The sequence below is a fragment of the Monodon monoceros genome, unplaced genomic scaffold, assembly GCF_005190385.1.
Source record: "Monodon monoceros isolate NGI ecotype Baffin Bay Population unplaced genomic scaffold, NGI_Narwhal_1 Super_Scaffold_11, whole genome shotgun sequence".
Classification (NCBI taxonomy): Eukaryota; Metazoa; Chordata; class Mammalia; order Artiodactyla; family Monodontidae; genus Monodon; species Monodon monoceros.
This window is the reverse complement of record NW_021703767.1, coordinates 2078408-2105476: the sequence shown is the minus strand read 5'-3', so window position 1 is coordinate 2105476 and position 27069 is coordinate 2078408. Positions and strand designations below refer to the sequence as shown.

At 54.3% G+C, this 27069-nt stretch overlaps 1 protein-coding gene across 2 annotated transcripts in view; it reads left to right on the top strand.

Annotated features, from left to right (window-relative positions):
- The window catches only part of AGPAT3 (1-acylglycerol-3-phosphate O-acyltransferase 3), a 92192-nt gene extending 67685 nt beyond the window's left edge, over positions 1 to 24507 (top strand). The window contains exons 3-10 of one of the 2 annotated variants that reach the window (XM_029214222.1): positions 2401 to 2627; positions 10726 to 10895; positions 11486 to 11647; positions 12559 to 12712; positions 13209 to 13311; positions 17921 to 17996; positions 23418 to 23616; positions 24252 to 24507. In XM_029214222.1, coding sequence (XP_029070055.1) covers positions 2450 to 2627; positions 10726 to 10895; positions 11486 to 11647; positions 12559 to 12712; positions 13209 to 13311; positions 17921 to 17996; positions 23418 to 23616; positions 24252 to 24340 — 1131 coding nt within the window. In that variant the 5' untranslated portion in view covers positions 2401 to 2449 and the 3' untranslated portion in view covers positions 24341 to 24507. Of the gene's footprint in view, positions 1 to 2400; positions 2628 to 10725; positions 10896 to 11485; positions 11648 to 12558; positions 12713 to 13208; positions 13312 to 17920; positions 17997 to 23417; positions 23664 to 23738; positions 23762 to 24251 lie in introns of those variants that run through there. The other variant, XM_029214223.1, reaches the window with a different exon arrangement.
- Positions 24508 to 27069: the final 2562 nt, after the last annotated feature.

Sequence of the window (27069 nt, the reverse complement as noted above, 5' to 3'; positions counted from 1 at the left end):
CATTGAAGGTCCTCCAAGTTAGCACGTGTGACTGACGTGTTACCAAGACTGTCAGGCCCAGCTGGGTCAGAGGTGGTAGGCCGAGAGGCAGCGATGTCCAAGCAGATGGTGGGCACTGGGTGCTCTCGTGGCGGGGGCAGGTGGGAGGGGCCTGGCCTGCAGCTGCTGACGTGCCTTAGGACGGCCCACAGGGAGCAAGGACACCAGACCCACCTCTGGGCATTGGGGACAGACTGACAACCAGGGAGGACAGCCGACTGCAGCCAGGAACCCCGGCCAGGCTCACCTCCAAGCAGGGCTGAGGGGCCGTTCCAGATGGGGGTGCGGCTCTCTGGGGCCTCTGGGGACGGACTTCCTCGACCAGAGATTCAGGAGATGGACCGGGGACTGGTGCTTGTTAAACAGATTCCCGAGGGAAGGCCTGTGTCCGCACAGAGGTTGCACACCTGCTGCCGTCGGCAGGTGAACAGGTGAGCGGACAGACTGGAGACCGCCCTGCCATCTGAGGCTGGACTGCAGATCCCATGCGGGCCTCTTTATGTGAACCTCTAGCAAAGGAAGACTGATCCCGTGTCAGAAAGCGCAGAGGGGCTGCCAGGGACTGGGGGGGCGTGGACGGGGCGGGGGGGTGATGGAGCTGCTTTGTCTTGATCGGGCAGCGGTCTGACAGGTGCCCTCACACTGCGCACGTGTGAGTGATACCTCTGTGAAGCTGATTCTCCAGCAGGTCTGGCAGGGACCTGGGGAACCTGCTTTTAACAGCATCACAGCTGATGGGCCGATCTTTGAGCTGGCTTTTGGGGACCCTGGTTATTGTGGCCCACACGTTTATTGTGCCTGACCCAGGATGGCGGGGTGGGGAACAGCCTGGTCTCCTGGGGCCGGGGGTGCAGGGAGCCTGCCGGGTGGCAGGTGCGGGTCCAGATGCCGGGCGGCAGTGTCAGGTCTGGTCAGAGCCGTTATCTCTGGTCCCAGAAGGCAGCTGGCCCCAGGCCTGGCCTGGCTGATGTGTGAGTCTGTGCGTTACAGAGGGGTCCCCGCCCACGGGGGCACAGACGCGGGGCTCCCTGCTGGGATTGGAGTCCGGCCCTCCTGCTTTGCGCCGCGTGGCCCTGAACAAGTCAAAAAGCCTCTGCACTTCCTTTGCTCGCCTGTCACATAGGGGCAGTGACGGCGTCCCCCGGGGCAGTGACGGCGTCCCCCGGGACAGTGATGGCGTCCCCCGGGTTCGTGCGAGTTTAGGAGGCGGTGGCAGGAAGAGTGTGCAGCGCCGCACGTGCGTCCTCTCGGGGCCTCTCGGGGTCAGAGCTTTGGACACGAAGGCGGGGTCTGGGGCCTCTCGGGGGCTGTGGGCATCAGAAGGCCTGCCCGGGCCTGGGAGGCCGGCTCCCCTGGGGACTCCCACACCTGGCGCCAGGCCTCGGATCCTTCCCTGTCCTCCCGGGCATCCTCCCCACGTGGCTGCTGGCTTATCCGCCACCCCCGCCCCTCACGCAGCCACTCGGGGGCCAAGGGCAGACGGAGGGCATCCTCTGGAGTCACGTGGCCTCATGTCTGGCACAGCAGCCAGGCCCTTGTGCCCCGGTGTGCCCAGCGTGGCCACCCTGGAGGCCTCTGGAGCCCACTCCACCCGCATCCCAGAGAGCGTGGGGCACGTCTCTGGAGGACCCAGCCGCGGTCGAGGCAAGCAGCCACCAGGCTGTGACGTGGCCGGCTCTGAAAGTGCCAGGGCTCCGTCACAGCCGTCTGCTTGTTTCTGTCCACACGAGATTCCAGGGCAGCTCGCGGAACAAGTACAGCCATGAAATGCGAGCCTCTGGCTTCATCTTTGAAACCAAGAAACCAGTGTTGAAGGGAAGCGGGAGAAGCTGGCTGAGTCCCGAGGGGTCACCGCTTCTGCGTTAGAGACCAAAACAAAAGCCTTTCAGCTAAAAAAGGGTACAGCAGTTTGGGAGTTAAAAGACAGTAGTTGAAATGTTTTTATAGAGATTGAGTGTGCAGTTTTGATCTTTTCAGTAAGATGCTAAAAAAAGAAAAGAAAAATTACCCATCATGCCTTTACCTAGAGATACTCACTATTAATATTTGTGTGCATTTCTTCTAGTCTTTTCTTTCTTCCTTTCTTTTATGCATGTGTGTATACGTTGTGTGGTGTGTATGTAATGTGTGTGTGTGTGCATGTGTGTGTGTGTTGCGGGTGATGCCTGCATGCACGGTGTGTCAGCTCCCTCATCCGCCCCGTACGTACGTCGCTCTCGGGAGGGAAGGGCATGAGGACCCCGTGGGGGGTAGCTGCAGATCTGGGCTCTGGCGTGAGCACTGTGGACCCCTCCTCCGCCCGCAGCCCCTCACCCCTGGGGTCCCTGGCGCCCCACCTGACCGCCGGCCCCGTCTTTGCAGGACGGCCGTTCTCAGTGAAGGGCCCTGCACTCGCTACTGAGCTGTGGCCATGGGCCTGCTTGCCTTCCTGAAGACCCAGTTCGTCGTGCACCTCCTCATCGGCTTCGTCTTCGTGGTGAGTGGGCTGATCATCAACTCCATCCAGCTCTGCACGCTAGTCCTCTGGCCCGTGAACAAGCAGCTGTACCGCCGGCTGAACTGCCGCCTTGCATACTCGCTCTGGAGCCGTGAGTACCACCCGCGTGTGCACGGCGGGGATCGGGGGGCCGCGGACAGTCAGGACGGCCGCCTTTCTGCTGGATGGTCCCAGACACACCAGTGCAGGGCCCCTGGGGTGAACGCCTGTGGTGGTGAGACGAGACGCAGTGGGCTGGCTCTCGCTCCCCGGCAGGAACCGGGGGCTGCTCCTGGCCAGTAGCTGTAGCGGGGGCGGGGTTTGGCCCTAGCTCTTCACCGGGCTGAACCACGTGACGGCCCAATCCCTGAGCCTCTGGACCCACAGAGGTGGCAGTTCCACGTGGCCTCATGCGGTGCTCTGGAGAGTTGGAAGCGAGCAATGATAAAGTCAGTTCACCGTGACCAAGCCCTAACAGCTGCCGCCAGTACGTGGCCAGTCTTGGGTCACCAGACCCCCAGTCACCCCCACACCGGAGCACAGTGAAGCTCCCCTCGGGCGGCCTGTCATCACCTGTAAATGTTGCGGTACCTCTCTGCAAAAGGCAAGGACTCCCACCCGTCTCTTAATTAAATGTATGTGTTTAGGCATGTACAGGGGTTACCGATACGCCCTTGTGATGTGTGTGCATTTGTACGAACAGAATCAGTCTTCACCCATCAGCTGGACAGAGACTTAGAAGCTGCTGACGGGGGGCGTGGGGGGCCGCTCGCCCTGCAGGTTGGGGTCACGGGGCACATCTTTGGATGGCAGTTTGCTGGTAGTGATGGACAACTTAAACGGTTCTATTTTTTGACCTAAATATTCCACCAAATAAGAATGTAACCTAGAAAGATGTCGGCAACAGCACATATGCCTGAAGATATTCTCACGTTACCACTTTTATAGTAACATAAGACTAATGTAAAACTGAGCAGCCTAAGTGCCCATTAATGGAAGCTAACTGTGGAGTGTCCACTGGATGGAATCCCACACGGCCACTAAGAACAACAGGGAGAATCTCTCTGTCCTGATAGAGAGCCAAGTTCAAGATACATTTTTAAGTGAAAACGGAAGCGATAAAACAAAGCACAGAGGGTGCTCTGCATTTATTTATTTTTAAGACACGTGTGTGACGTGTCTGCACTTGTGCGTGGCCACCCCTGCTTAGAGAAAGCTGAAGGGTGAACAGAAAACGTAACTACCCCGGGAGTGAAGGAAGGCGGGGACTCATGTTTATTTCATACTGTGTGCTGTGTACACTTCTTAGCATAAGAACACGTTTCTTTTACAATGAAGAGAAGATAATACACACGTTACTTCCTATGGGAAGTGGTGAGTCTGTGTGCCTGTCCCTGTGACCCCTCCCAGTGCAGGAGCAGGAAGACGGCAGCTAAGTGGCCGTAGGAGTGTCCACGCCCAGGTGTGTGCACCCCCCCCCCAAAAGGTGCGGCAGCCCCGCCTGTGCTTCCAGCCATAAATAGTCTGAAGTGCAATAAATAAATAGCATAAACTGAGATAGTTTCCTAAATAAAAGGCCACCTTTGTGTGTGTGTGAGAAGGAGAATTAGAAATCCTATCATATAGGACATACAGGTGAGGTATTTACGAGTATCACCCTCGTGGGAGGTGAGTACATACCTAAAGGGCAAATGCCAACTCGATGAAAATCATAGACTCCACCTCCGGCAGTGTTCTGAAGTTAAAACGCTACAAAACAGCCAAACTCTGGCTAATAAAAATTGTAATTATAATATTTTTTAAAAGTAAAAGCTTAGTGAATGAATGTTACAGCTTAGATTAGATACAGATTAGATACAGCTAATGAGAGAGTGAGTGAACTGGACATTACTATGAAGAAATCATCCTGATTGCAGTAGAAAGACAAGATGAAAAATATAAAACAGGAGTTAAAAGATGTAAGGGGAGAGTGAAAGTCTATGAAACAGGTCTTGGACTCCTGTACCCAAGGAAAGAATAAGCAGAAGCTCCATTGGAGGAAATGATGGCTGAGAATTTTCCCGAACGGATGAAAAACAAGATTCTGTAGCTCTAGGAAGCAAATGTATACGAAGCAGGGTACGTAAACAGAAATTCACACTTAGACCCATCACAAAGAAATCACAAACCACCAGAGACAAAAAGAAGATCTTAAAAACGCCCAGAAAAGAAAGCTAGAACACCTACAAAGATTGACAGACTCCCAGCTGACTCGGCAGAACGTATGTTATCAGAGCCAGAGGCAGTGGGCTGTCTCCAGCCTCGGCCTAGAGCTCTACCTCCAGCAAAGTGACCTTTCAGGACTGAGAATGAGATAAAACAGCCTGAGGGAAACAAAACGTGAGTATATCGTCACCTGAAATTTTTTTAAAGAATATTCTTTAGTAAGAACAAAAGCCATCAGAGAAAGTAGGGTCTGAGTTACCAGAAAGACTGGTGGGCTGAGAAATTGGTAAGTAGGTAAATCTAAACAGTCATACAAAATAATAACGATGCCCCAACCCGCGTGGCTGAGAGCAGACAGGACCAGCGGCAGGCGGTCTGTCAGTCAGGAGTGGGGACAAAAGTTAGGACTCCATCATTCTTGTATTTGTCAGGAAGACAGCAGAGATCTTTCCTTAAGACTGTTAACTAAGTATAGCGTAGAAAACAGAAATCAAACATAACTTCTAAACTATTTGAAAAAGATGGATTAAAACAGCAAAGACAAATTCATTTTTGAAGGCAAGAAAGTATAAAAAAGCATAAAAATAAGAAAACTTGAGGTAGAAGTTACACTTGAGGTGTAAAATCCTCCAATATTTGGAAGGAACACAGGTGCCCACTGAACCCACATGCCGTGAGAGTTTCCCCCAGGACCTGGTGAATTTGGGGGGCTTCTCCACTTGTCCATTTCTTAAATACACGAGCAGGAGTCCTTCCCGGATTTGAGCTGGTGAAACCTTTCCCCGATTCTGTGGGCATGTGGGGTGAGCGAGAGTCACACAAATGTGTCGACCAGCGGTCCCCAACCTTTTTGGCACCAGAGACCGGTTTCGTGGACGACAGTTTTTCCGCGGACGGAGGGCAGTAATGCAAGCAATGGGGTTCGCTAGCGGGCCAGCCGCTCACCTCCTGCTGTGTGGCCTGGTTCCTAACAGGCCGAGGACTGGTACCAGTTTGCGGCCCGGGGGTTGGGGACCCCTGGTGTAGACAACCCTGAACCACTGCTTTCTTTTCAGCTCTGTGAGCATCCCTATGTTCATTCTGTGTTGCCGGTGTCTTTTGCTGTCCCCCCGAGCCCAGGGTGACTCGTCGTCCTCAGGCCCGAGGAGTCTTCGTGCTGTGTTAGGGGCACAGATGTGGAACCAGACAGCCTGGCTGGGGCCCTGGCTCCCTGCTGACCTCAGCCAAGGCTCTAACCCTTCTCGTCTGTGAAATAGAGACGGCGCCTCTCAGCTGGACCATCAAGATTAAATTAGCGCATAGAATGTGTGTACAACACTGTTCAATAAACGATTACTATTAGTAGGCAAGTTTGAATTTTTCAAAAACTCATTCGTTGGAATGTGCAGAGCATGGCTTGCTCGTGTGTGTTAGGGCAAGCATATGTTTGAATGAAGGAAATCACAAAAAAGGTCCTCATTCAAAATATTCTCCAAATTGACCGTGAGCACATTCATGGCGCCAGCCCTGGCCGCGTGTGTAGCGATCTACGATCTATGATCTACGAGAGACCGATGTGACTGGAAATGCACTGAGCAGCCCACCGGGCCATGCTGGCAGCTGGTGGAACAGAGCTGCCTCGACACGCCGCTTTCCTGCAGGCAACCCTCTGCTGGGCTCACTCTCCGGGCAGGGTGGGGGGGGGGGGGTAAAATGCCTGCAGGGGCTGCCTGTGCTGTCTTCAGTTCAGTCCTGCTCACCAGCCCCACCTGGGCCAGACCTCTCGCTGGACCAGAAATGCCCAGGTCCCAAGTGCGGCCAGGGGAAGGCACCCCGCCCGCACCCCATGAGCACTTTCTCCCCTGCATCCTGGCTGCTGGCCAGAGCTCCCGCCCATAGAAGCCAGCCGTGTAGCGAGGAGGCCGTGTACCCGTGCAGGCCGCCCAGGGATGAGCGCACAGTCCCATGCAGTGGTCCTCGTGTGCCTGGACGGTGCCACGGGGTTGCAGCTCCGGCGTCCTTTCCACCTGTGAGTGGCCAGCGGATGTGGTCCGTCCCCCGCAGGTGGCAGCTCTAAGCCAGCACTGTGGTGTCCAGCAGCGTGATTTGCAGGTCATCCTGGGAGGCGGTCGTGGAAACAAGGAGCCTTTAGATGCGGCGTCAGTGCCCACGTGAGTGAGGCACGTGTTGTCAGGCCTAAGTGAAGAAATGACTTTGAAAGGTAGCTTTTTTAGAAAATTCCATGTCTGTGGGGGTTTTAGACTCGCACCCCTACTCGCTTCGTCCAGGGCTTCCTCCATCACACACAGGGACGGCCGGGAGAGCCGGGTTCACTGGGGTCCTGAGCACCCCCTGCAGGCTCTGCATCCTCCCCAGAGGACGGCTGAGGTCCCTGCTCCTTGGACGAGGGGCCCGCAGGTCGGAGCAGCTCATCCAGGCCGCCCCCCTCCCTGCCGGGTGATTTTTACGTCAGTAGGTTGAGGCTGTATTGATTCCTCTCAGACTTGTGGTGAGAAAGCATCGCAGGATTTCCCCATCAAAGAGACGGCCACACCTCAGCATTCACTGCAGCATCGTTCACAGTAGCCAAGATGTGGAAACAACGTCAGTGTCCATCAACGGACAAACAGATGGGCAGAATGTGCTCTCTACGTACAAGAGAATATCATTCAGCCTTTAGAAAGGAAATCCTGCCGTATGTGACAACATGGGTGAGCTTGGAGGACAAGATGTGGAGGAGCCAGTCACAGAAGGACAGACTGCACTTGTCCTCCTTATATGAGGGGCCTAACGTAATCGAGCTCAAGGAAGCAGAGGAGAGAATGGGGGCTGCCGGGGCTGGGGGAGGGGAAGGGGCGAGCGCTGTCAGATGGGTGTGCAGCGCCAGTTACACACAGTGAGTAAGTTCTAGAGGCCCGCAGTTACCAGTACTGTACTGTCCACTCGGAATCTGTGAGGAGGGTAGGCCTCAAGTTAAATGTCCTCGCTACAGGCTTCCCTGGTGGCGCAGTGGTTAGGAATCCGCCTGCCAACGCAGGGGACACGGGTTCGAGCCCTGGTCCGGGAAGATCCCACATGCCTCGGAGCAACTAAGCCCGTGCGTCACAACTACTGGACCTGCACTCTAGAGCCTGCGAGCCACAACTACCGAGCCTGTGAGCCACAACTACTGAAGCCCGTGCGCCTAGAGCCCGTGCTCCGCAACAAGAGAAGCCACAGCTTGCCTCAACTAGAGAAAGCCCACGCGCAGCAACGAAGACCCAATGCAGCCAAAAATAAATAAATAAAATATATGCCCTCACTACAATAATGAATAAACCCTTCCTTGTTCCCAAGCACATTGCTTCAGAAGCAGTGGTCTCAGCCACAGGCTCTTACTTGACCAGCTGACACATGGAGGTTCGCCCAGGCCTCCGTCATCGAGAAAGGGACAGGAACAGGCCATCGCCGAGCTGCACAAAGGCCTGTCTCAGCCCTGGCCCCCGCCGCCTGGGTGGGGTGTTCACCAAGCCCCCAGCAGCTGCCTGGGCTTCCGGATGGACGGCTCAGCCTGACCTCGGGCCTCTTTATTTCTTTTTTCTTTTTCTTTTAATGTTTATTTATCGGGCTGTGCCGGGTCTTAGTTGCGGCATGTGGGATCTAGTTCCCTGACCAGGGATTGAAGCCGGGCCCCCTGCGTGGGGAGTGCGGAGCCTTAACCGCTGGAGCACCCGGAAAGTCCCTGTTTCCGTCTGCTTTGTAATTCTTAAACAGCTATCGGGGGGTGAAATTCACCCATTTAAAGCATGCAGTCCGGCGGTTTTAGTGTATTCATAGAGTCATGTGCCCATCAGCACAGTCTAATCATAGAACATTTTCACCCCATGAAGAAGTGGTCACCCCCCCCATTCTGCCCCCTCCCCAGCCCCGGCAGTCACTATTCTGCCTCCTGTCTCAGTGGCTTTGCCTCTTCTGCACATTTCATGCAAATGGAACCATGCAGTGTGTGGTCGTGTCTGACTCCTTTCACTCGGAGCTCAGTGTTTCCAAGGTTCGTCCACACCGTAGTGCGTGTGAGGCCCACGTTCCCGCGTCACTGAAAGACGTCACCCTATATGGATACGCACTGTCTGTTCATGCATCAGTTGACACACATTTGGGTTGTTTCCCCTTTGTGGCTTTGTGAATAACGCTGCCAGAAGTTTTTGCACAGACATCTGTCCTCACTTCTCTTGGGCATCTACCTAGTGCTGCCATTGCTGGGTCCTCTGGTAACTCTGTCTGGAACATAGTTTTCTAATGCGGCTGCACCTTTTACGTCCCCACCAGCAGCGTCAGGGGTCCTAGGCACCCTCTCCTCACCAGCACCTGCTATCTACTGTCTGTTAGATGACAGCGTCCTGGTGCGTGTGACGTGGTTGCCTCGCCGTGGCTTTGGCCTGCACTCTCCCGACGACTGGTGATGCCGAGCATCTACTCGTGTGCTTGCCGGCCATCTGTAAATCCTCTTTGGAGACCTTCTGTCCAGGGCCTCTTGTCTTTCCATTCCTTGGGTCTTTATTCGTGCCTTGAATGCCGGCTGGAAGTCGCCAGGCTAACAGGTTCATCCCAGGGGGGGAGTTTGCCTCTGTTGACCTGGCCTGCGTCCCCTCAGAGCCCTCTCTGGTCCGTTGATGAAGCTTATGGCGAGCATGTCCTGGAGCTGACCTCTTTATGACCCCTCCTCGGACTGCCCCGAGGGTAGGAGGGACCGCGGTTTGTGGTTCGAGAGTGTTCAGGTATTACCTGAGAGTCGGCCTTCCGTCCAGTCCCCGCCTTGTGTAGAAAAGGAAGTGCAGACGCCAGCACATGGGGTGGAGCTGTGTGTCCCCCAACTTCCACCTGGGCTGGTGGGGACACTAAGTGGAAGGAGAAACCAGGCCCCATGCCGAGTCCCATCCAGTCCCCCACAGCCCTGTGAGGAAGCCACTATTGTCTCCTGTCAACAGGGGAACCGAGGCTCAGGCAGTCAGGCTCAGAGCCCACTGTCTAAGCACTGGGCTGTCCTGCCCCATCAGGCTTCCCTGGCCTCCCTCCCCAAGGGCCAGTCTCCGGAAAACCGATGGCTTGGTGTCCAGCAAACAAAGGACAGGCTGTCTGGTGGGCGTCCTGAGCCTGGGAGCCATACTTCCTGGTCTGAGGCCACCCTCCTCGGGCGCCTGGCCGTGGTGGGTGGCTGTGGGCCTGCAGCCTCCCCTTCCTGCTCTGCTGGGGACTGAACGTGTGCTATCCCGTCAGTGCACGGCACCTGTGAGAACGGCAGTCGGACATGACGATAAAGGTATCCACCTAAACTCTTGTAAAGAGTAACGTGGGTAAGAGTTACAGTACTTAACGTACATAAACTGAGGACCCCTTTGTAGCCCGACGAGGACCCTAGTTTATTCGTCTATTTCTGTGTTTTTAAGCTTCCTCTGAAACTTCCCACAGAGCCCCGGGCTCAGTATGCTGGGCTGAGATTGGAACTCCACCACTTTTTATCTGTGCTTTGGGAATGATAATAGCACTAACTCAAGTCGCCTGAGAAGTAGATGACTTAACGTGTGTAATTTACATAGCAGAGCACGTGGTGTCCTGCCAGTATTCAGTAACTTGTGGTTGTTGATGATAATAGTAATATAACGCTGATGGTGTATTCTCTTAATAAGTGAATGCTTTGCTCACCATGCCATCCTATGGGACATTTGATTTTTAAGAAAAAATGTTTTAAATCAAGTCCTTTAGATATGTTGGTCAGAAAAACTTCCACCTAAAACGGGTTCCCTCCTCCATCTCTTCTGCGTTCATTTGACTTCTCCCCTGACTTTTGCTTAGAGAAGCGTAATTAGAATTTCAGAAAACTTAATTTTAAACATAAACATAAACCATCAAAACTCATTTCTAGCCGAAAATGCCAGTCGGGCTGATACCGTACAAGCCCTGCCCACGTCAGGGAGCAGAGGGGGCGGGGCCCGGCCCGGAGTGCGGTGGTCTGCACCTCGCCGACGTCCCTCCCTGTGTATCCTCAGAGCTGGTCATGCTTCTGGAGTGGTGGTCATGCACGGAGTGCACCCTGTTCACCGACCAGGCCACGGTGGGCCACTTCGGGAAGGAGCATGTGGTCATCATCCTGAACCACAACTTCGAAATCGACTTCCTCTGTGGGTGGACCATGTGTGAGCGCTTTGGCGTGCTGGGGGTGAGCGATGTGGGGTTCCCGGGAGGGAGTGGGCTGTGAGATGCGGGGGTCGCAGGAGGGTGGGGTAAGTGACATGGGGTCCCAGGGAGGTGCTGGCATGGCTCCCTGGGGTCTGGCCTTCCCTCTGGTTTAGCCCCTGGTCCCTCCAAGCTAGGAGTCCCAGCATGGCTGACCTCAGGGCACCTGGGACTGCAGGCTGCCCCCAGCTGCCCCAGGGCTTGCTCATGAGACCAGGTGTTACTGCGTTTCCTCTCAACTCCTTCCTCCCCCGCTTGGCTCAGCTGCCTCAGATGAGACAGGATGAGGGGTCCCCTGCGGTGGAAGCGCAGTGCGTGGCGGCCCTGGCATCTTCCTCGGGGAGCCCCGGGCCTGGCGGCCAGCGCAACCTCTAGGTCCTTGGCTCCCGTGCTGCCCGCCTGCCCGCGCTTTCCCCATCTGGTGGCACCTGCACTCTGGGTCCATGCTTATCTAGAGCGTCACACTCAGAGGCGGGGTCTCCCGAGGACAGCCAGTCCTGGGGGCGGCCTGCGGGGGCGTGCCCTCGGGGACCTTGTGGTCCTGATGCGCCAGCTGCTCTGCCCTCCCCCCAGAGTTCCAAAGTCCTGGCTAAAAGGGAGCTGCTTTACGTGCCCCTCATCGGCTGGACGTGGTACTTCCTGGAGATCGTGTTCTGCAAACGGAAATGGGAGGAAGACCGGGAAGCTGTCATCAAAGGGCTGAGGCGCCTGGCTGACTACCCCGAATACGTGTGGGTGAGTGAGGGGTGAAGCCACACGGACTGTGTGGTCTTGAGCCTCAGGGGCGCAGCCTGAGTTCTTAGTGGTGAGCCGGCAAGAGCCTCTGAGCACCAGGGAAGCTGTCTGAGGAGGGCGGGGCCCCGCCCCTCTGAGCCTGCAGGCTTGGGAACCCCTCTTGGACCACCTGCTTCCACCTGCCCCAGGTGGGACCCGCCACGCCAGGGGCACCGCCGCCCCTCACACCCGGCCCCACTCAGAGCAGAGCCTGCTCGGCTGAGCCGGGGGCTCCCTGGAGACGTTAGCGGGCCGTCTGCCCAGCGCCCAGGCTGTTCCGCCGGGTCAGGGCTCAGGACAAGCCCTCGTGAGCGATAGTTCTGTGGGTCGACGTGGACTTCAGTTGTTAGAAGGTTTGCGCTGCACTTAAAACAGCCACCCTTCAAGGGCAGGGAAGGGCCCTGGAGGCCGGGGCCCTGGTGGTCCCTTCTGAGCCCCTGGATGGAGTTTGATGGATTTGATGGACAGCCATCTGAAATGATCGGTATCGATCGGTTTGCATATCAGTTCCGGTCTCTGACGGCAGTTCCTTATTTGGTGTCTGTAACTCACCAAGGCAAAGGGATAGAAGACTTTGATTTCCACTCGCCATCGGAAGGCTGCTGCCTAGGGATACCTTGTCCCACTCTCTCCGGGAAGTGTCTTTTCATTCGCTGAGAACAGGTGCAGGGCTGTTGCTGTCTGTGAAGGAGTCGTGTGCGGAGTGTGATTGCGGCATCTCTGGTCATGCCCCGCTCTGGTCGCTGGGGGGCGACATTTCCACAAGACTTTGCCGCCAGGCGGGGGCACGTACACGGGCGATAAGGAGCCTGTCGGGCTCCAGTCCCGGTCGCCAGCACCGCACTGACCTCCGTCCCCTGTCTGTGTCTTAGTTTCTCCTGTACTGTGAGGGCACGCGCTTCACGGAGAAGAAGCATCGGGTCAGCATGGAGGTGGCCGCCTCCAAGGGGCTGCCCGTCCTCAAGTACCACCTGCTGCCTCGGACCAAGGGCTTCACCACCGCGGTCCAGTGCCTCCGTGGGACAGGTAAGAGCCACCCGCTGGGACTGTCTCCAGCCCAGGCTCCAAGCAAAGCAAGACGTGAAGTCAGTGATTTGCCAAAAACCAGATCAGTGAGTTCCGTGTAAAATACAGGATGCCAGTGGCGTTAAAGGGAGAACTGAGTACTCAGATTTACATGTTGTAAGATTCTCGTATCATTTTTTGAGGTGATAAAATACTAGTTAGTGGGAAACAACTAAAATGATAATAAAAAAGGTATATAACTGAAAACCTTATAAAGGAAAAAATATATATCCAGTTAATCCAAAAGGAAGGCAAGATGAAAGGGACAAAGGACAGGATGGATAGGAAACGGTCGCTTTAAACACGAACGTGCCGGTAAGTACGGTAGATGTGACTCAACTAAATGCCCCAATAAGAGAGGAGAAGTGGCAAAAGGAGCAATCCAGGTCAGGAGCCACGGTGGCCCTGCTACAGGATGTCAGCTGGCACCTGTCACCCTCTGCCCCTCTCCCTGCAGTCGCAGCTGTCTACGACGTCACACTGAACTTCCGAGGAAACAAGAACCCGTCTTTGCTGGGGATCCTCTACGGGAAGAAGTACGAGGCAGATATGTGTGTGAGGTGAGCAGACAGGTGCCCACAGGGGCGGGGCTGGCAGGTGGGTGGGACTGGAGCCAGCTCCTCCCACCTCCTGGCTGCCTCCCGGCGGCCCCCATGTGGAGGTGGCCGGCATTCCACCCTCCAGGGCAGGCATACGGTGGGGACAGTACAGAGCAAAGGAGTGGGTGCGACTTACAGGAGGAATGTTCCAGAAGCTCCAAGGGAGGCGTGACCCCTCCCACTGAAGGGAGCAGAGGCTTTTTGGAGGAGGCTTCTGAGCTAAAACTTGGACAGCAAGTAGGACTTTAATAGACAGGAGAAGGACAAGCTGTCCCCGTCTGAATGGGATGCACGTGTGTCCCCCTTTTCATGGTGTACAGCCACGCAGACCACCTGGGAGAGAAGGTGGGGTCAGGGCCACGTGCTGGGCTTCGGGCTCCTGGCTGCCTGGTCTGAGCTGGGCGGTTCCACCCAGCCAGCCTCCACCCCATTGGCTCAGAGGCAGCCCCGCCCGAACTGAACTGGTGAACGCAGGGCAGCTCTGGATGGCCCCCGTGGGACACTTTAGGATGCCCCAGAAGCGAAACTCAGCCCGAGGAGGGGCCCCATATGGCCCTTAAAATGTCCCCGGGTCATCAGAAACTATTCCCGTTGGTCTGTGCAGTGAGCATTTATCGCGTGTCTGCTGTATGCATAGGAAGGGGGTAGAGGGATCAGAGAGAAGGGAGCTTCTGAAAGGATTCACTGCTGCAGAGGCAGAAACCTGCTCAGCGGGCGGGGCTCCAGGCGCCACTCTGGGAGCAGAGGAAGGGAAATGACAAAGTGACCGTCTTTCTCTCCAGTTTGTTGGGCCATAATGGGAGAGGCCACCTGCACCCTGTCCTCCCACCTCCGGGGAAGCCCTTGCGGCTGACTCCGCCCCCTCCCTGCCTCCCCACGGTGCTGACCTTTCACCCCTGATAGAAACCCCGCATCTCTCTGAGCTGATCAATGTAGGGTGTCCCTCCCGAGGAACATTACGGCCTCACGCTGCACTGCTTATGGAGTGACTTTTGCTGGCACTGGTGGCTTTGGCCCAGAGGAGCAGGGATCTCAGGGTCAGAGGGGAACAGAATCCCTTTGGGGTTCCATCCCCAGTGACTCGTGGTCTTGGTGAAATGTCCAGACGTCCAGGGCCACCGGCAGAGCCTGAGGCTCCACTGGGAGAGCGGGCTCCATGTCTGTAACACAAGATCAAGGTCAGGGACTAGGGCTGTGGCCGGAGGTCGCTGAGTCTCTCTGCCACGCCACTCTCTGACGCTCCATGTTTTTTGCCTCGTGAAGAGAAGATAATCCACCCAGAAGTCTTTTTACCTTAAGGCACAGCCTGGGGGCTGCTCTATTCATTAAGTGGTGCTCTGACCTGATTCCAGCTCCAGGCCTAATTCCAGGCAGGCCTTCCAGGTCCATGTGTTGTCTGGATCATCCTGTTTGAACTCGCCAGTCTCCTGTTTCACTCACATGTGCCCAGAAAGGCAGGACGTTCCTGTGTGTATAAACCGCATAGCCCCGTCTCTGTGTCGGCCCCGTGTCGGCCACTGACCGCCACCGACTTGGTGTCCATCCTGCTCAGTCTGACCCAAGGAGGCTCTGACCGGCCCTCTTTCTTGAGAGCTTGAGCCAGGACAAGTTTAAAAAAAAATACCACTCAGTTCTCCTGCCCCAGTGTAGGAAGTTTCCAGGAATAATTCTGTGAAGATAAACAGGAAGCTGGGTGGCTTTTTCCCTCTGACGTTCACAGAGGACTAGCTCAAAGTCACTGTAGGGTCTCTTATTCCATCCGGGGATCAAGGGAGAGCCCAGGACCCTTGCCCTTAGCTCTCTAGAACCCCTGGCCGGGGGCTGACCACTGGTGGCCAACAGGGAACGGGTGATTTTTCTGGGGCCCTGGATGGTCCCGGTCATCCTCACGGGAGCCCTCAGAGGCAGATCCTGCTCTTGTCCCTGGCTAGGAGGGCTCTGGCAGCCTTAGCCACCCATGATCAGAGCTGGTAGGTGGCAGAGCTGGGGGAGCCCGCCTGGTCCAGCTGCAGACCAATGCTCACACCACCCTCCAGGCTATAGCGCCCCTCCACGTGGGCACCCAGCTCCAGCTGGAGAGGAGTGGTGCTTTAATCTGCTCGTTTTCCCCTTCGTTGCAGAAAATGTGAGGCTATATTTCACCCAATCATACTTTAATAAATATATTCTTAGAGTTTCTGAAAGTTTCAACTTACTGTTTTGTATTACCAAACGGGTGTCTTGAGTAAAAGCAATATCCCAGTGAGTCCAAAACATACCTGTAATCAAAGAAGACAAGGTTCCCGTGAGCCAGTGGAGTTGTGCCTCATTTCCCCGGGGGCCTGAGACTGGGCCAGGGCCTTGGGGATGGTGACTTGAGGCTCTCCTGTGTCCATGCTGGCAGTTGGGGCCAGCGTCCTCAAAGTGGAGTCAACTCCAGAGTTGTATTTATGTTTTATCTCATCATTTAAAACTCTTATTTTATATATTTTGTCCTGCATATAACAGACATACAACAGAACCTGTATGTGGTAATGTGAAATCAGGGGAGAACAGTCACGTGAGTTTGACACTTTGGGCCATCATCCCTCTGTGGACAGACCCCTTCCAACTTCCTTTTCTTCCTGAGACGGCACCTGTGGCAAACCCTTCAAGCGCTACTTCTCACCGTGTACTCCTGGAGGTCCCCAGCACCTTTCGGGTCCACAGAGTTAAACCGTTTTGTTTACTAGGAGGTTCTAAGTCTTCTTCTCTCCTCTGAGCGTACAGCGGAGTCTCCCAGAGGCTGCGTGACATGTGGCCCAGCATCGCTCGGATGTCTGGTTGCGTGTGTGCTTGTAAAACTGGGAAGTTTTACAAGATGGATGGTAAAGATGGATAGGTATAACCCACAAAATCCAAAGTTCTCAACTTTTAGAGACAAGAAGGTAGGGCTTTGGGCTTTTTCGTGGCGCAGTGGTTAAGAATCCGCCCGCCAATGCAGGGGACATGGGTTCGAGCCCTGGTCCGGGAAGATCCCACATGCAGCAGAGGAACTAAGCCCGTGCTGCACAACTACTGAGCCTGCGCTCTAGAGCCCACGCCCCACAACTACTGAGCCCGTGTGCCACAACTACTGAGCCTGCACTCTAGAGCCTGCGTGCCACAACTACTGAGCCTATGTGCCACAACTACTGAAGCCCACGCGCCTAGAGCCCGTGCTCCACAACAAAAGAAGCCACCATAATAAGAAGCCTGTGCACCACAACTACGGAGCCTGCGCTCTAGAGCCCGCGTGCCACAACTACTGAGCCTCGCTCTAGAGCCCACAAGCCACAACTACTGAGCCTGTGCGCCACAACTGCTGAGCCTGTGCTCTAGACCCACGAGCCACAACTACTGAGCCTGCACTCTAGAGCCTGCGTGCTACAACTACTGAGCCTCGCTCTAGCGCCCGCGTGCCACAACTACTGAGCCTGTGTGCCACAACTACTGAGCCTGTGCTCTAGAGCCCACGAGCCACAGCTACTGAGCCCGTGCACCACAACTACTGAGCCTGCTCTCTAGAGCCCGTGTGCCACAACTACCGAGGCTGTGCGCCACAACTACTGAGCCTGCACTCTAGAGCCCGCAGGCCACAACTACTGAAGCCTGTGCGCCTAGAGCCCGTGCTCCGCAACAAGAGAAGCCACCGGAATGAAAAGCACCACACCGAAGAGTAGCCCCTGCTCACCGCAACTAGAGAAAGCCCACGCGCAGCAACGAAGACCTAACACAGCCAAACATAAATAAATAAAAATAAATTTATTTTAAAAACCAAAAACGTTGAGATCCCTAAAAACATGGAGATTTGCCTCTGGCCGTGGACTTTTCTCGTGGCTCTGCTCTCACCCTGGGCCCTCTGAGGTGGGCAGCCAGCCCCCGGGATGACCGCGGTCCCTTGTTAAATTACTGTTGCTCACACGTGCGCTCAGCGGCCCCTCCTGGCGATCCCGAGGTACTACAGTTGCCGTAGAAAGCGGTCCTTGCCCTCCTTGTGTTACCGGGTAGACGCCTCCCCTCGTGGGGCTGGTAATTCAGCTGGCGATAGGGCTTGTACAGAGGTCAGTGTCATCATTGACGCCAGCCGTTTGTTAATTGAGATTAAAGTTTCGAAATCTCTACTGCTTTTCATACTTGAAGCAAATGGATTTCATTTGTGAAACACAAACTCTTCTTTGCCTCATAACAGACACTCAGCCGTGGTCACTCCCAAAGAACAAACTATTAAGAAAGACCAAAACTGCTTAATGAACGGTCAGTTTTCCCAACGGAGCTGGGGGCGCAATCTGCTCGGCTCAGTGCTTCTGGGTGTCCCCGGGCGAGGCTTCCGCGCTCCCGGGCACATGAAGCACCTCCCGGCCCCTCCGTGGTTCCCTGGAGTCCCACCGGGCGTGGGGGAATGCCCGAGAAGTTACTTTGATGTGTGTGTGTCTTTAGAAATTGAGAGTCAGATTTGAATAGAAAAGGCAGGGCTGACAAGTAACCCTGATGTATAATGATTTATTTTTCCTCTTTTCAGTTTGATGTCATCTGGTAATTCAATTTGCTTTCAATCTTCTTAATAAAACAGGAGATTTCCTCTGGAAGAGATCCCGCTGGATGAAAAGGAAGCGGCTCAGTGGCTTCATAAACTCTACCAGGAGAAGGTAAGGGCGCTCAGCTCTCCCCACACCCACCCTCTTCTCGGGGTCTCACGAAGAGGTTTCAAAGGGGCAGCTAACAGGGCAGGCAGGTAGCACATTGGCTTCCTCTGGAGACGGGAGTGCTGTGCCACTCTCAAATTCTTCTTTCCAGTCCTCTTCTTCGTCTTTCATTTTTCCTAACTTTTGAGGAATGAACAAACTAGAGAAAAGTGTAACGGATATCATAATGCTTGTATAACCATTGGCAATAACATTTTATCACATTCGTTTCATTTTTTCATGTAAAAGAAATTAGACATGTAACGCGCATTATGTGCGTGTGTATGTGTATATATATGATTTACTAGGTAAGGCACAGTATAGATGATGCGGCAGGCTTCTTACGATAACCCCACCCGGTCCCCCCCATCCCCCCAACATGCCTCACCCCCGCCTTTATACGGTGTGTATAAAGTTTATTTTATGCACACAAACAAACAGGACACTAGGTTATCATCTTCAACAACAGGGGAGGCTTGGATAATCAGAAAGTCCTTCTAGGATAAAACACGTATCCTTTTAGACGCATTGACAAGTGCTGAAGAAAGCAAGGGAAATCTCTAGGGAGCAAAAGAGGAGGTGGGACTGAAATCCAGGTGGGAAGGCTGTGAGCTGAAGCTCCAGGAGTTTGCTGGTCCACCCAACCTGAAGGCTTGAGTTTTAATGCCTACACGGAAGCAGAGAACAAAGATTTGACCTCACTTGGGGCTGCAACTTGGAACTGAAGACCCTGATGAAGCTGGGACCCTCTGGGAGTTTTGCCCTCAAGTGGTTAAACTGGAAAATGTAACTGCCAGCATAGGAAGTGACTCTGAAGGTGCCTTCCCCCCAGCCCTCCCACCCCCACCGCCCCCCTCGCCCGGTCTCTAAACGCCTCCCTGGTAATTCATAATCACAGTCCTCACGCACCTGTGGGGGTTGAAGTCATACGAACAGCAGAGCTCAGAGGATCCGCATAAGAAGTGGTTTTAGGTGAATCTCTCTAGAGCCCCCGAGAAAAGCACGTGGAAAACTAGAAGAACGTGACTCCAAACCTAAGCTGCCCGCGATTTCTTCAGAAAAATTCTGCTGGAGAGGCACTCATAACCAGAATCCACGATGGGAGAGTACAACAGACAAAGAGAAAAATTAAACCCTCCCGAAACTTCAGCTAATGGAACTGCCAGGGAGACTCAAATCAGTATGTATGAAATGATTAAGCAAAAAAGAAGGGATTGAAAACAGAAGAACAAGACCGATTAAAAAATGAGACAGATTTGAGAAAAACCAGGTAAAATGTGTAGGCATGGAAATCTACTAACTGACGGCAAAATCTTAGTTAACAGATGAGACACAGCTGAGAGATAATTAGTGAGCTGGCAGGTTTTGAGGACGTTACTCAGAATGCAGCACAGAGGAAGAGAAAGTGTAAAAAGGAAGTTTAAAAGATCCAGGGGATAAGCAGAGGTCCAGAGTGTAACAGGGAGCCCAGAGGAGAAGGTGGGAAGAATGGTGAAGAGCAGTTGTCAGAGATCACCATAATACTTCTAGAATTGGGGCTCCCCTGGTGGCGCAGCGGTTGAGAGTCCGCCTGCCGATGCAGGGGACGCGGGTTCGTGCCCCGGTCCGGGAGGATCCCACGTGCCGCGGAGCGGCTGGGCCCGTGAGCCATGGCCGCTGAGCCTGCGCGTCCGGAGCCTGTGCTCCGCAGCGGGAGAGGCCACCACAGTGAGAGGCCCGCGTACCGCAAAAAAAAAAAAAAAAAACTTCTAGAATTGATGAACGTGGGTTTCGTCAGCTTCAAGAAACCCAAGTCTGGAATAGGATAGATAAAAAGAATGTATATAATGTACATATATGTGTGTACACATATGCACACATATACATTATACAAACATACACAAGATAGAGTAAACCCAGAGAGAGAACAAAGAAAATACAAAGAGCATAAATTATTTAAGCACAAAGCAAAGCTACAAAAGAGTGAATCTACTGCACCAAAAGCTTTTCTTTAAAAATATTAATAAAATAGAAAGCCTTGGGCAAGACTGACCAATTAAACAAGAGTGCCGGCATTAATGGGAACAAAAACGGTGACACAACCGAAGAGCAAGGAGTGAAAGTAGTATGAGAGCAGTATGACAACTTTATGCTCCTACATTTGAAAACTTGGATGAAATGTGTGATTTCCAAGAACAATAGAACTCTCCAGAAGAAAAGGAAACCTAAATAAAAAGGACTAGAGTGTGTGTGCGTCACATGGCGGATGCGCAGAAAGACGTTGTGTGCACGAGGCTACAGAAGACAATGCATCTCTGGATCAGGGTCAGGTTTTAAAAGTTTGAAGGGACTTCCCTGGTGGTCCAGTGGTTAAGAATCCACCTTCCAATGCAGGGGACGTGGGTTCGATCCCTGGTCGGGGAACTAAGAACCCACATACTGCGGGGCAACTAAGCCCGTGTACTGCAACTACTGAGCCCACGGCGCTCTGGAGCACATGCGCCACAACTAGAGAGAAGCCTGTGCGCCGCAACGAAAGATCCCACGTGTCACAGCTAAGGTCCGACGCAGCCAAACAAATAAATATTTTTTTAAAAAAAGTTTGAAACTCTTACAAAAGTGACATTTGCAATCAACAGTGTTTGTTTAGCAGGAAATGAGAAATAACCCAGAAGTGCATTATTAGGAAATAGATACATTACGTGTGTGTATTCATTTACCTGTGATTCAGTTAAGATGAATGAACTGCGCATTATCAATCTAGATGAATCTTGAGAAAGTAGGTGTAAAGAAAAGCAGATTGCAATAGGCATATAGTGTGGCGCTATTCACAGAAAATCACCAAGCGCGGGCGCAGTACCGTGCATTATCGTAGAGGTACCCGAGCACAGGGGTGCAGGTGTAAGCCCTTCCTGGGGATGGAGACCACCCGCTGAAGTGTGATGACTCCTGGCGGGGATGGGACCACAGGCCTTGCCTTCATCTCTAAGGGTTACTTTCTAAAACAACCTGATGCAAATACAGCAAGTGACATAACTGATTTATTTGGGTATTTTCTATTATTTGCTATGTTTTTCCATAATATTGAAACATATACATTTTTTATCACTTTTCATGTCACTTATATTGTAATTTGCATCAGGGACCACACTGTGTGTCACGTTCTCCCATTTATTCTGTTTTTAGTGACCATTGTTCGTTACATCTTTCAGCGTTGACATAGCTTTAATTCACCCCTTTAGATGCTGTGCTCCACCGTGTGTTTCCCATGTGATGACGCCCCGTTTTGGCTAGTCGTCTTCCTACCTGTGAACATTTATGAACTATTTATGAACTTTCTGCTGTTCCCCACGCAGCAGGGCACGTGTGGGAGCGTTTCTGCCAGATGTTAACGCTGTGACTGGTGGTAGGAGGCTCTGGTCCCTTGTGAAATGTCTCTAAGTTGTGCTTCAAAGAGCCTGCCTGTTATGTCCCCAGCCGAGCACGAGAAGCCCTTTCTCCCCGTCTTGTGAGTAGGGGGTCTGCACCGCCTTCGGCCCCATTGCCCCCTGCCAGGGAATACGCAGACCCTGAAGCAGCCGAACTGGGTGCTTTGGTCCTGCTGTAACACACGTGTTTCCGGAGACACTGACGCCTCTGGTCACTTACCAGTGAGCTCCGGCCGTAACGTGGAAACAGACCTCGGTGTCACCAAAGGGCCTTGAAGGTCATTCCAGACAGTTTCCCCATTTTGCAGATGTGGGAACTAAGGCCCTGAGGAGGAGGTGACTATCCTCTGGGTGGAACTGTCCCCAGGTCTCCCGGCCTCTGCCCCCCGCTATGCTCCCCCATGCTTGCTGTGCTCACCAGGCGGGGTCGGTGAAGGAAAGGGGCCTGTAATGACAGAGGGCCTGGAGCGCCCGAGGGCTGGGGCGAGGAAGGGACTGGAAAACGGTGAGGGAGGCTGGAGGTGTTGATGGTTTAGGTGGGGTCAGTTTCTCTAAAGTTCCACAATAAGCATGTTCACCAGAGGTTAGAAAGAGGAAGGAGGAGCTTGGTGGAGCGAGGCACCAGGGTGAGGAGAAGGGACGTGATGTCTGAGTGACACAAGCAGCAGTGTGTGTGGCAGGTCCCTCCCCAGGAGAGCAGGGGTGTGTGTGTGTTTTATTCAGGTGATCAAAAGGCCTGTCACAAACTTGGTGCAAATCTGTAAGCACAGTGGACTCTCCTGCGGGGCTAGGTCCTGCCTTCTTGTCTCTGGGTGGCCTCCGGGCCCGGTTCACCTGACCCGTGAGCTCGCCGAGAGCCCCAGGGCGCCCCTGCTTCCCCCCCCCACCCCCCACCCACCGACAGGTGCTCCAGGAGCAGAAGGAGGGCGTGGCCCGTCTGCGTGGGGCAGGTGGTCAGAGCGGAGCTGGCCGAGCGAGCGGGCTTGAAGACGTTCTGGGGCTGCACAGGGGAGGGCCTTCTGGTGGGGGCTCATGTGGTCGCCCGGAGGGTACACACGGGCATAAGGGTCGCAGTGGCTCCTGACCACACAGGACCTGTGGTGCCTGCCCCGTGCCCCGTCGACCAGCAGGGACAGTTGGTGCCTGACCACAAGCCGGAAGAGGCTGCGAGGCTGGGTGTTTGTTAATCCCCCTGCCCTGTTTTTATGTAATACACAACACAGCTGTAGAAAGCTAAATGCAGAAAATAAAATAGAAAAAAAACGAGGACAGGTGAGATTTACTCCCCCGGGTAACTCAGATCGTGTGGGTGTGCATCTTTCCAGACTCCGTCCTAGACAAATATATAGGCGTACATATTTTTACTTAAGAGGAATTGTGTGGCACTTAACTTCTTTCAGAAAACAAACTATCGTGAGTGTATCTCCTTGTTAGCATGTGACGTGTCGTGGCCACAGAGAAATCTATGTCAGCGTCGCAGTTTCTCCGGCAGCTGGTGCTCGGTGTTGAGCGTGTGTCCCGTTTCCCTGTTGAGGGTGCTCTCATGTCCTCACCCGGTCCTCTGTCCTCCCATCATTAGCCACCAGGACACGGAGGAAGGAGAGGTTAAGTAGCTTTCTGTGGGTGACAAAACCAGCGGCGGGTGACGCCAGGCCGCTGGACTCCCAGCAGGTGGTGGCCGCCACCCTCGCCCTGGAGATGTCACAGGAGACAGTGAGGGGCCGGCCGACAGCGCAGTCCTGGGTGTTGAAGGTGCGTGTCGCGCACCAGGCACCGGCTGATAATTTTCCTAGGAAAGTTGCCCTGTCGAAGGGTTTGTATTTTTCAAGCTTTTGGTACAGGCCACCGAGGTTCTCCACGAAGGTCATGCGAACTGCATTTCCCACCCGCAGCCTGCATGGCCCGTCCACTTTATTTATAGGTCGAGTCACTTTTCACTGTGGGGTTGTAACAACAGCACACTGGTCGACTGTTTCAGGATGCGCTGCAGGAGATGTATAACCAGAAGGGCGTGTTTCCAGGGGAGCAGTTCAAACCCGCCCGGCGGCCGTGGACACTCCTGAACTTCCTCTTCTGGGCCACACTTCTCCTGTCTCCTCTCTTCAGTTTTGTCTTAGGCGTCTTTGCCAGTGGGTCTCCTCTTCTGATCCTGACGTTCCTGGGGTTTGTCGGGGCAGGTAATGAACGGGCGTGATGGCGCGGCTTGAGGTTGGGAGCCTTCCATGTGCCGGCTGCGGCGCCCAGGCCTGGAGATGGTCACCTGGGAGCCAGGATGCAACCTGAGCCTTGCCGGCCTCAGAGAGCTGCTCTGGCCACTGAGCCACAGGGCCGTGAAGGCCACAGCCAGATTCCAGGGCCATCTGTCCAGAAAGCTGGCCGGCCATCCGCCCGCCTGGCATCTCCTTCTAAGAGCTGTGTGGGGAGGGCCTGGGCCACCGGTTTGAGCTCGGGCAGTTAGGGGCGTGGGCTGGTGTGATGGGCTGAGGTTCCCAGGACGCTTTCGAGGCCCTGCAGCCCTGAGTGCACTGCTGGGCACCCGGTCTGTCGGGCACCTGGCTGGGCACTACGGCCCTCAGCCCTGGCTGAGAACTGCACCCCGCAGCGGGCGCACACTCCCCCGGGCTGGTGGGGGAGCAGAGCTGGCCGCCTCCCGGGACAGGGTGAGTGGGCAGGGCAGGGAGGGGCAGAGGAGGGGAGAAGGCCGGCCTGCCCCCGCCAAGGGAAGTCTGAGGCCGAAGGTCCGCCCGCCCCCATGACGATTTTTCCAGCTTGCCATCAATCAGTCTAACCTCACCTGTTTCCTATTTTAAAGCTTCCTTTGGAGTCCGCCGACTGATAGGAGTGACTGAAATAGAGAAAGGCTCCAGCTATGGAAACCAAGAATTTAAGAAAAAGGAATAATTAACGGCTGTGATTGAACACACATACACCTGACCGTGGCATCCAATTAACTCAATTAAAAACAGAACAACACACACAGAGCGGGGGGGTGGGAAAAAAAGACACTTAGAAACTATTTTTCTTATTAACTGGTGACTAATACTGACCAATAAAACTTGAGCCAAGAGCAAAGCAGTCGGAAGGCCTGCAGATGGAGACAGACGCCAGCCTCGCACCTGCGCGTCCGCTGCCGGCAGAGCGGCCCGGGGGAGCCGCTCCCGGGACAACGGGTGTCACCGCTGCCGTCTCTCTAGAGCTCTGCCCGACAGGGAGCTTTTGGATGCTTTCTCTTCTCACACTTAGATCCAGTTTTTGGTTTTTATCCGTTATCTCGGGAGTTTCCCCCTGCCCCTCGCCTCCTTCCCTGTTCTCCCTGCAAACTCTCTTCCCCCGTCGCCCCGGGGACGGTGTGCGCGGGTCCCGGCGTCCCCAGAGCACCCGCTGGTCCCGACCTGCTGGCACCTCGATTCCAGGCGATGGGGGCGGGGCCTGGGGACGTCCCCTCGGCGACAAGCACACTGGGCGGGGCTGGTGGCGGGACACGCCCCCTGGTCGTTTCCGGAGCGTCCTCGCGCTTCCCACCTAAGCCTGCCTGACACACCTTAAATCGGTTTTAAAGCGAGTGGAGCCCGAGAACGCGGTGAGATGTCGAGTCCTTCCCGTGCCTGGAGCTCAGCTCCTCTGTCCCACCCGGTCACCCCGCCGGGTGCAGGGCGGCCCCCTCCCCAGCCGGCCGGAGCCGGAGGCGCTGTGTGCCGGGGAGACCGCAGCCCGCAGCCCGCAGGACCGTTGGATTTTTGCAAAGGCAGTGTCACCATCACCCTGTCTTCTAAAGGAGACTGTTAACACGGAGCTTTTAGAGATTTTATTTTCACAGTTGATCTGTTGATGGCTCTCAACTTCCTGATGGAAGCTGGAGGTGGTGAGCCTTCCCCTCCGCTGCCACCCCCCTTCCGAGCAGATGCACTTGTCCTGGGGGAGGGTGACCGGAGTGCCCTGACCTCGTCCCCTTCAGCCTGCTGCCCTGGTGGGAGCCGTTTCTTCCTCAGAGGGAGGTATTTCGTGCGCGTTTGGCCAATGGCCTGGCCGGGCTGCTGGGCAGAGTGGGGGGACTGGGACGCCCTCCCCACTCCCGCTGGAGCCCCGCACTCCGCCAGGCCATTCCACCGTCACCCTGCCTGCATCGGACTTTCGTCTTAAACGTTCAACTTGGTTTTTTTAAGTCACATTCCCCTCATCTTTTTTAGCAAGGGAAAGAAAACTAGTGGGTGTTATCTCTGATAATACTGTAACCAGCGTTCCGGATAGAGGCAGGTTGAATTTTCTAGGGGAAAAGATGGAAGAAAGAGGCATGGAAAACATTATAAACTAAACTGGAAAAATGCATTGGCCCTAAGTATGCATTCTGGGGAGACTTATGGAAACAGCATATACCCTTCATAATGACACTACTGAATTGTGCATGGTAACCTTGGTGAAGGGACCAAGGTCACAGGGAAGCGAATCACAGTTCTGGGCTCGCTCATGAGTGGTAGCGAATGCACACAAGTCCTCGTGAGGTTGAAAGACAGCTTTGAAGTGCTTTCTCAGAAGAGAGCTTCCCTCTGCCACAAAGCACGCCTCCCCCTTCCCTTGGAGCCGAACCGAGCAGGGGGGCTGCGGTGAGCGGCTACCTTAGATCTTACTTTTCTTCAGTGTACTGCTCACCTGTCTCTGTGTGTTTACGTCATTTGCTAATTCACTAATCCCTAAAAATCTTAAAGGAAAAAGTTGAAGGGTACTACTGTGAAGGCGTATTACCTGGAAAATGCAAATTTAGATCTTTTACCATTGAATTAATGGTTCTTGCTTCCCAGCTAAGTTCCCTCCCCTTGAAATTAATACACAATGTGTAAATTCTATATTGAGTCAGTGATGAGCTGTGAAGACTCCTAGATGAATGGAGATTGAGACCACGTGTAGGTTTTAAATCTCAGTGACCTCCTTCTGATTTAACAAAGATTAGCTTGTGCATTTGAATACCAAGCCCTCTGAGAGCAATAAAAACTACACCATGAATGTTTGGGTTTTTTTTTTTTTTTTTGGAGGGGTGGATTTTGCTTTTCACGCGCTTCAGAAGGGAAGGGGGAGGCTCCTTTCATTTTCTGAATTAATAAATCTCAGAACAGTGTTTTTCTTATTTCTTTCCCTTCACCCCCTTCCGTTTCTGATGTTGCCGTTGTCCAAATTCAGGCTAAATGTTGGGACAGTCGTGCTCGTCATAGTCGGGGAGGGTGTGCTCTAGATTGAAGTCCTTGGCAGCCTACGCGCTAGGCCCCGGGTTGGGCGGGGCAAGGAATTTCTGTGGTGTTTGCTGACCTCTCTGCAGGGAAGGGGTCTGCTGACCTCTCTGTAGGGGCAGCCTCCAGGGCCAGCCCCCCTCCCACTGGAGATATACAAAGGGCGGGGCCCCAGGCCTTGGGCCCCTCCCACAAGTGCCCGACAGGCTGAGTTCTGAGCCGGGGTGCTGCTGGCTGGCGTGTTTCTCAGCTCAGGTCCCGGTGCCATGTCTTTTGTCACCTGCACACGTATCCTGGTGCAGCCTGGCGAGTAGAGTTTGGCTTCTGGGCCCTCCCCGTGTGTCCAGCAGTCCCCTCTGGGAAGTTCCAGGGGGCTTCTAGGGTGCCTGTGGCATTTCATGGTGACCTTGT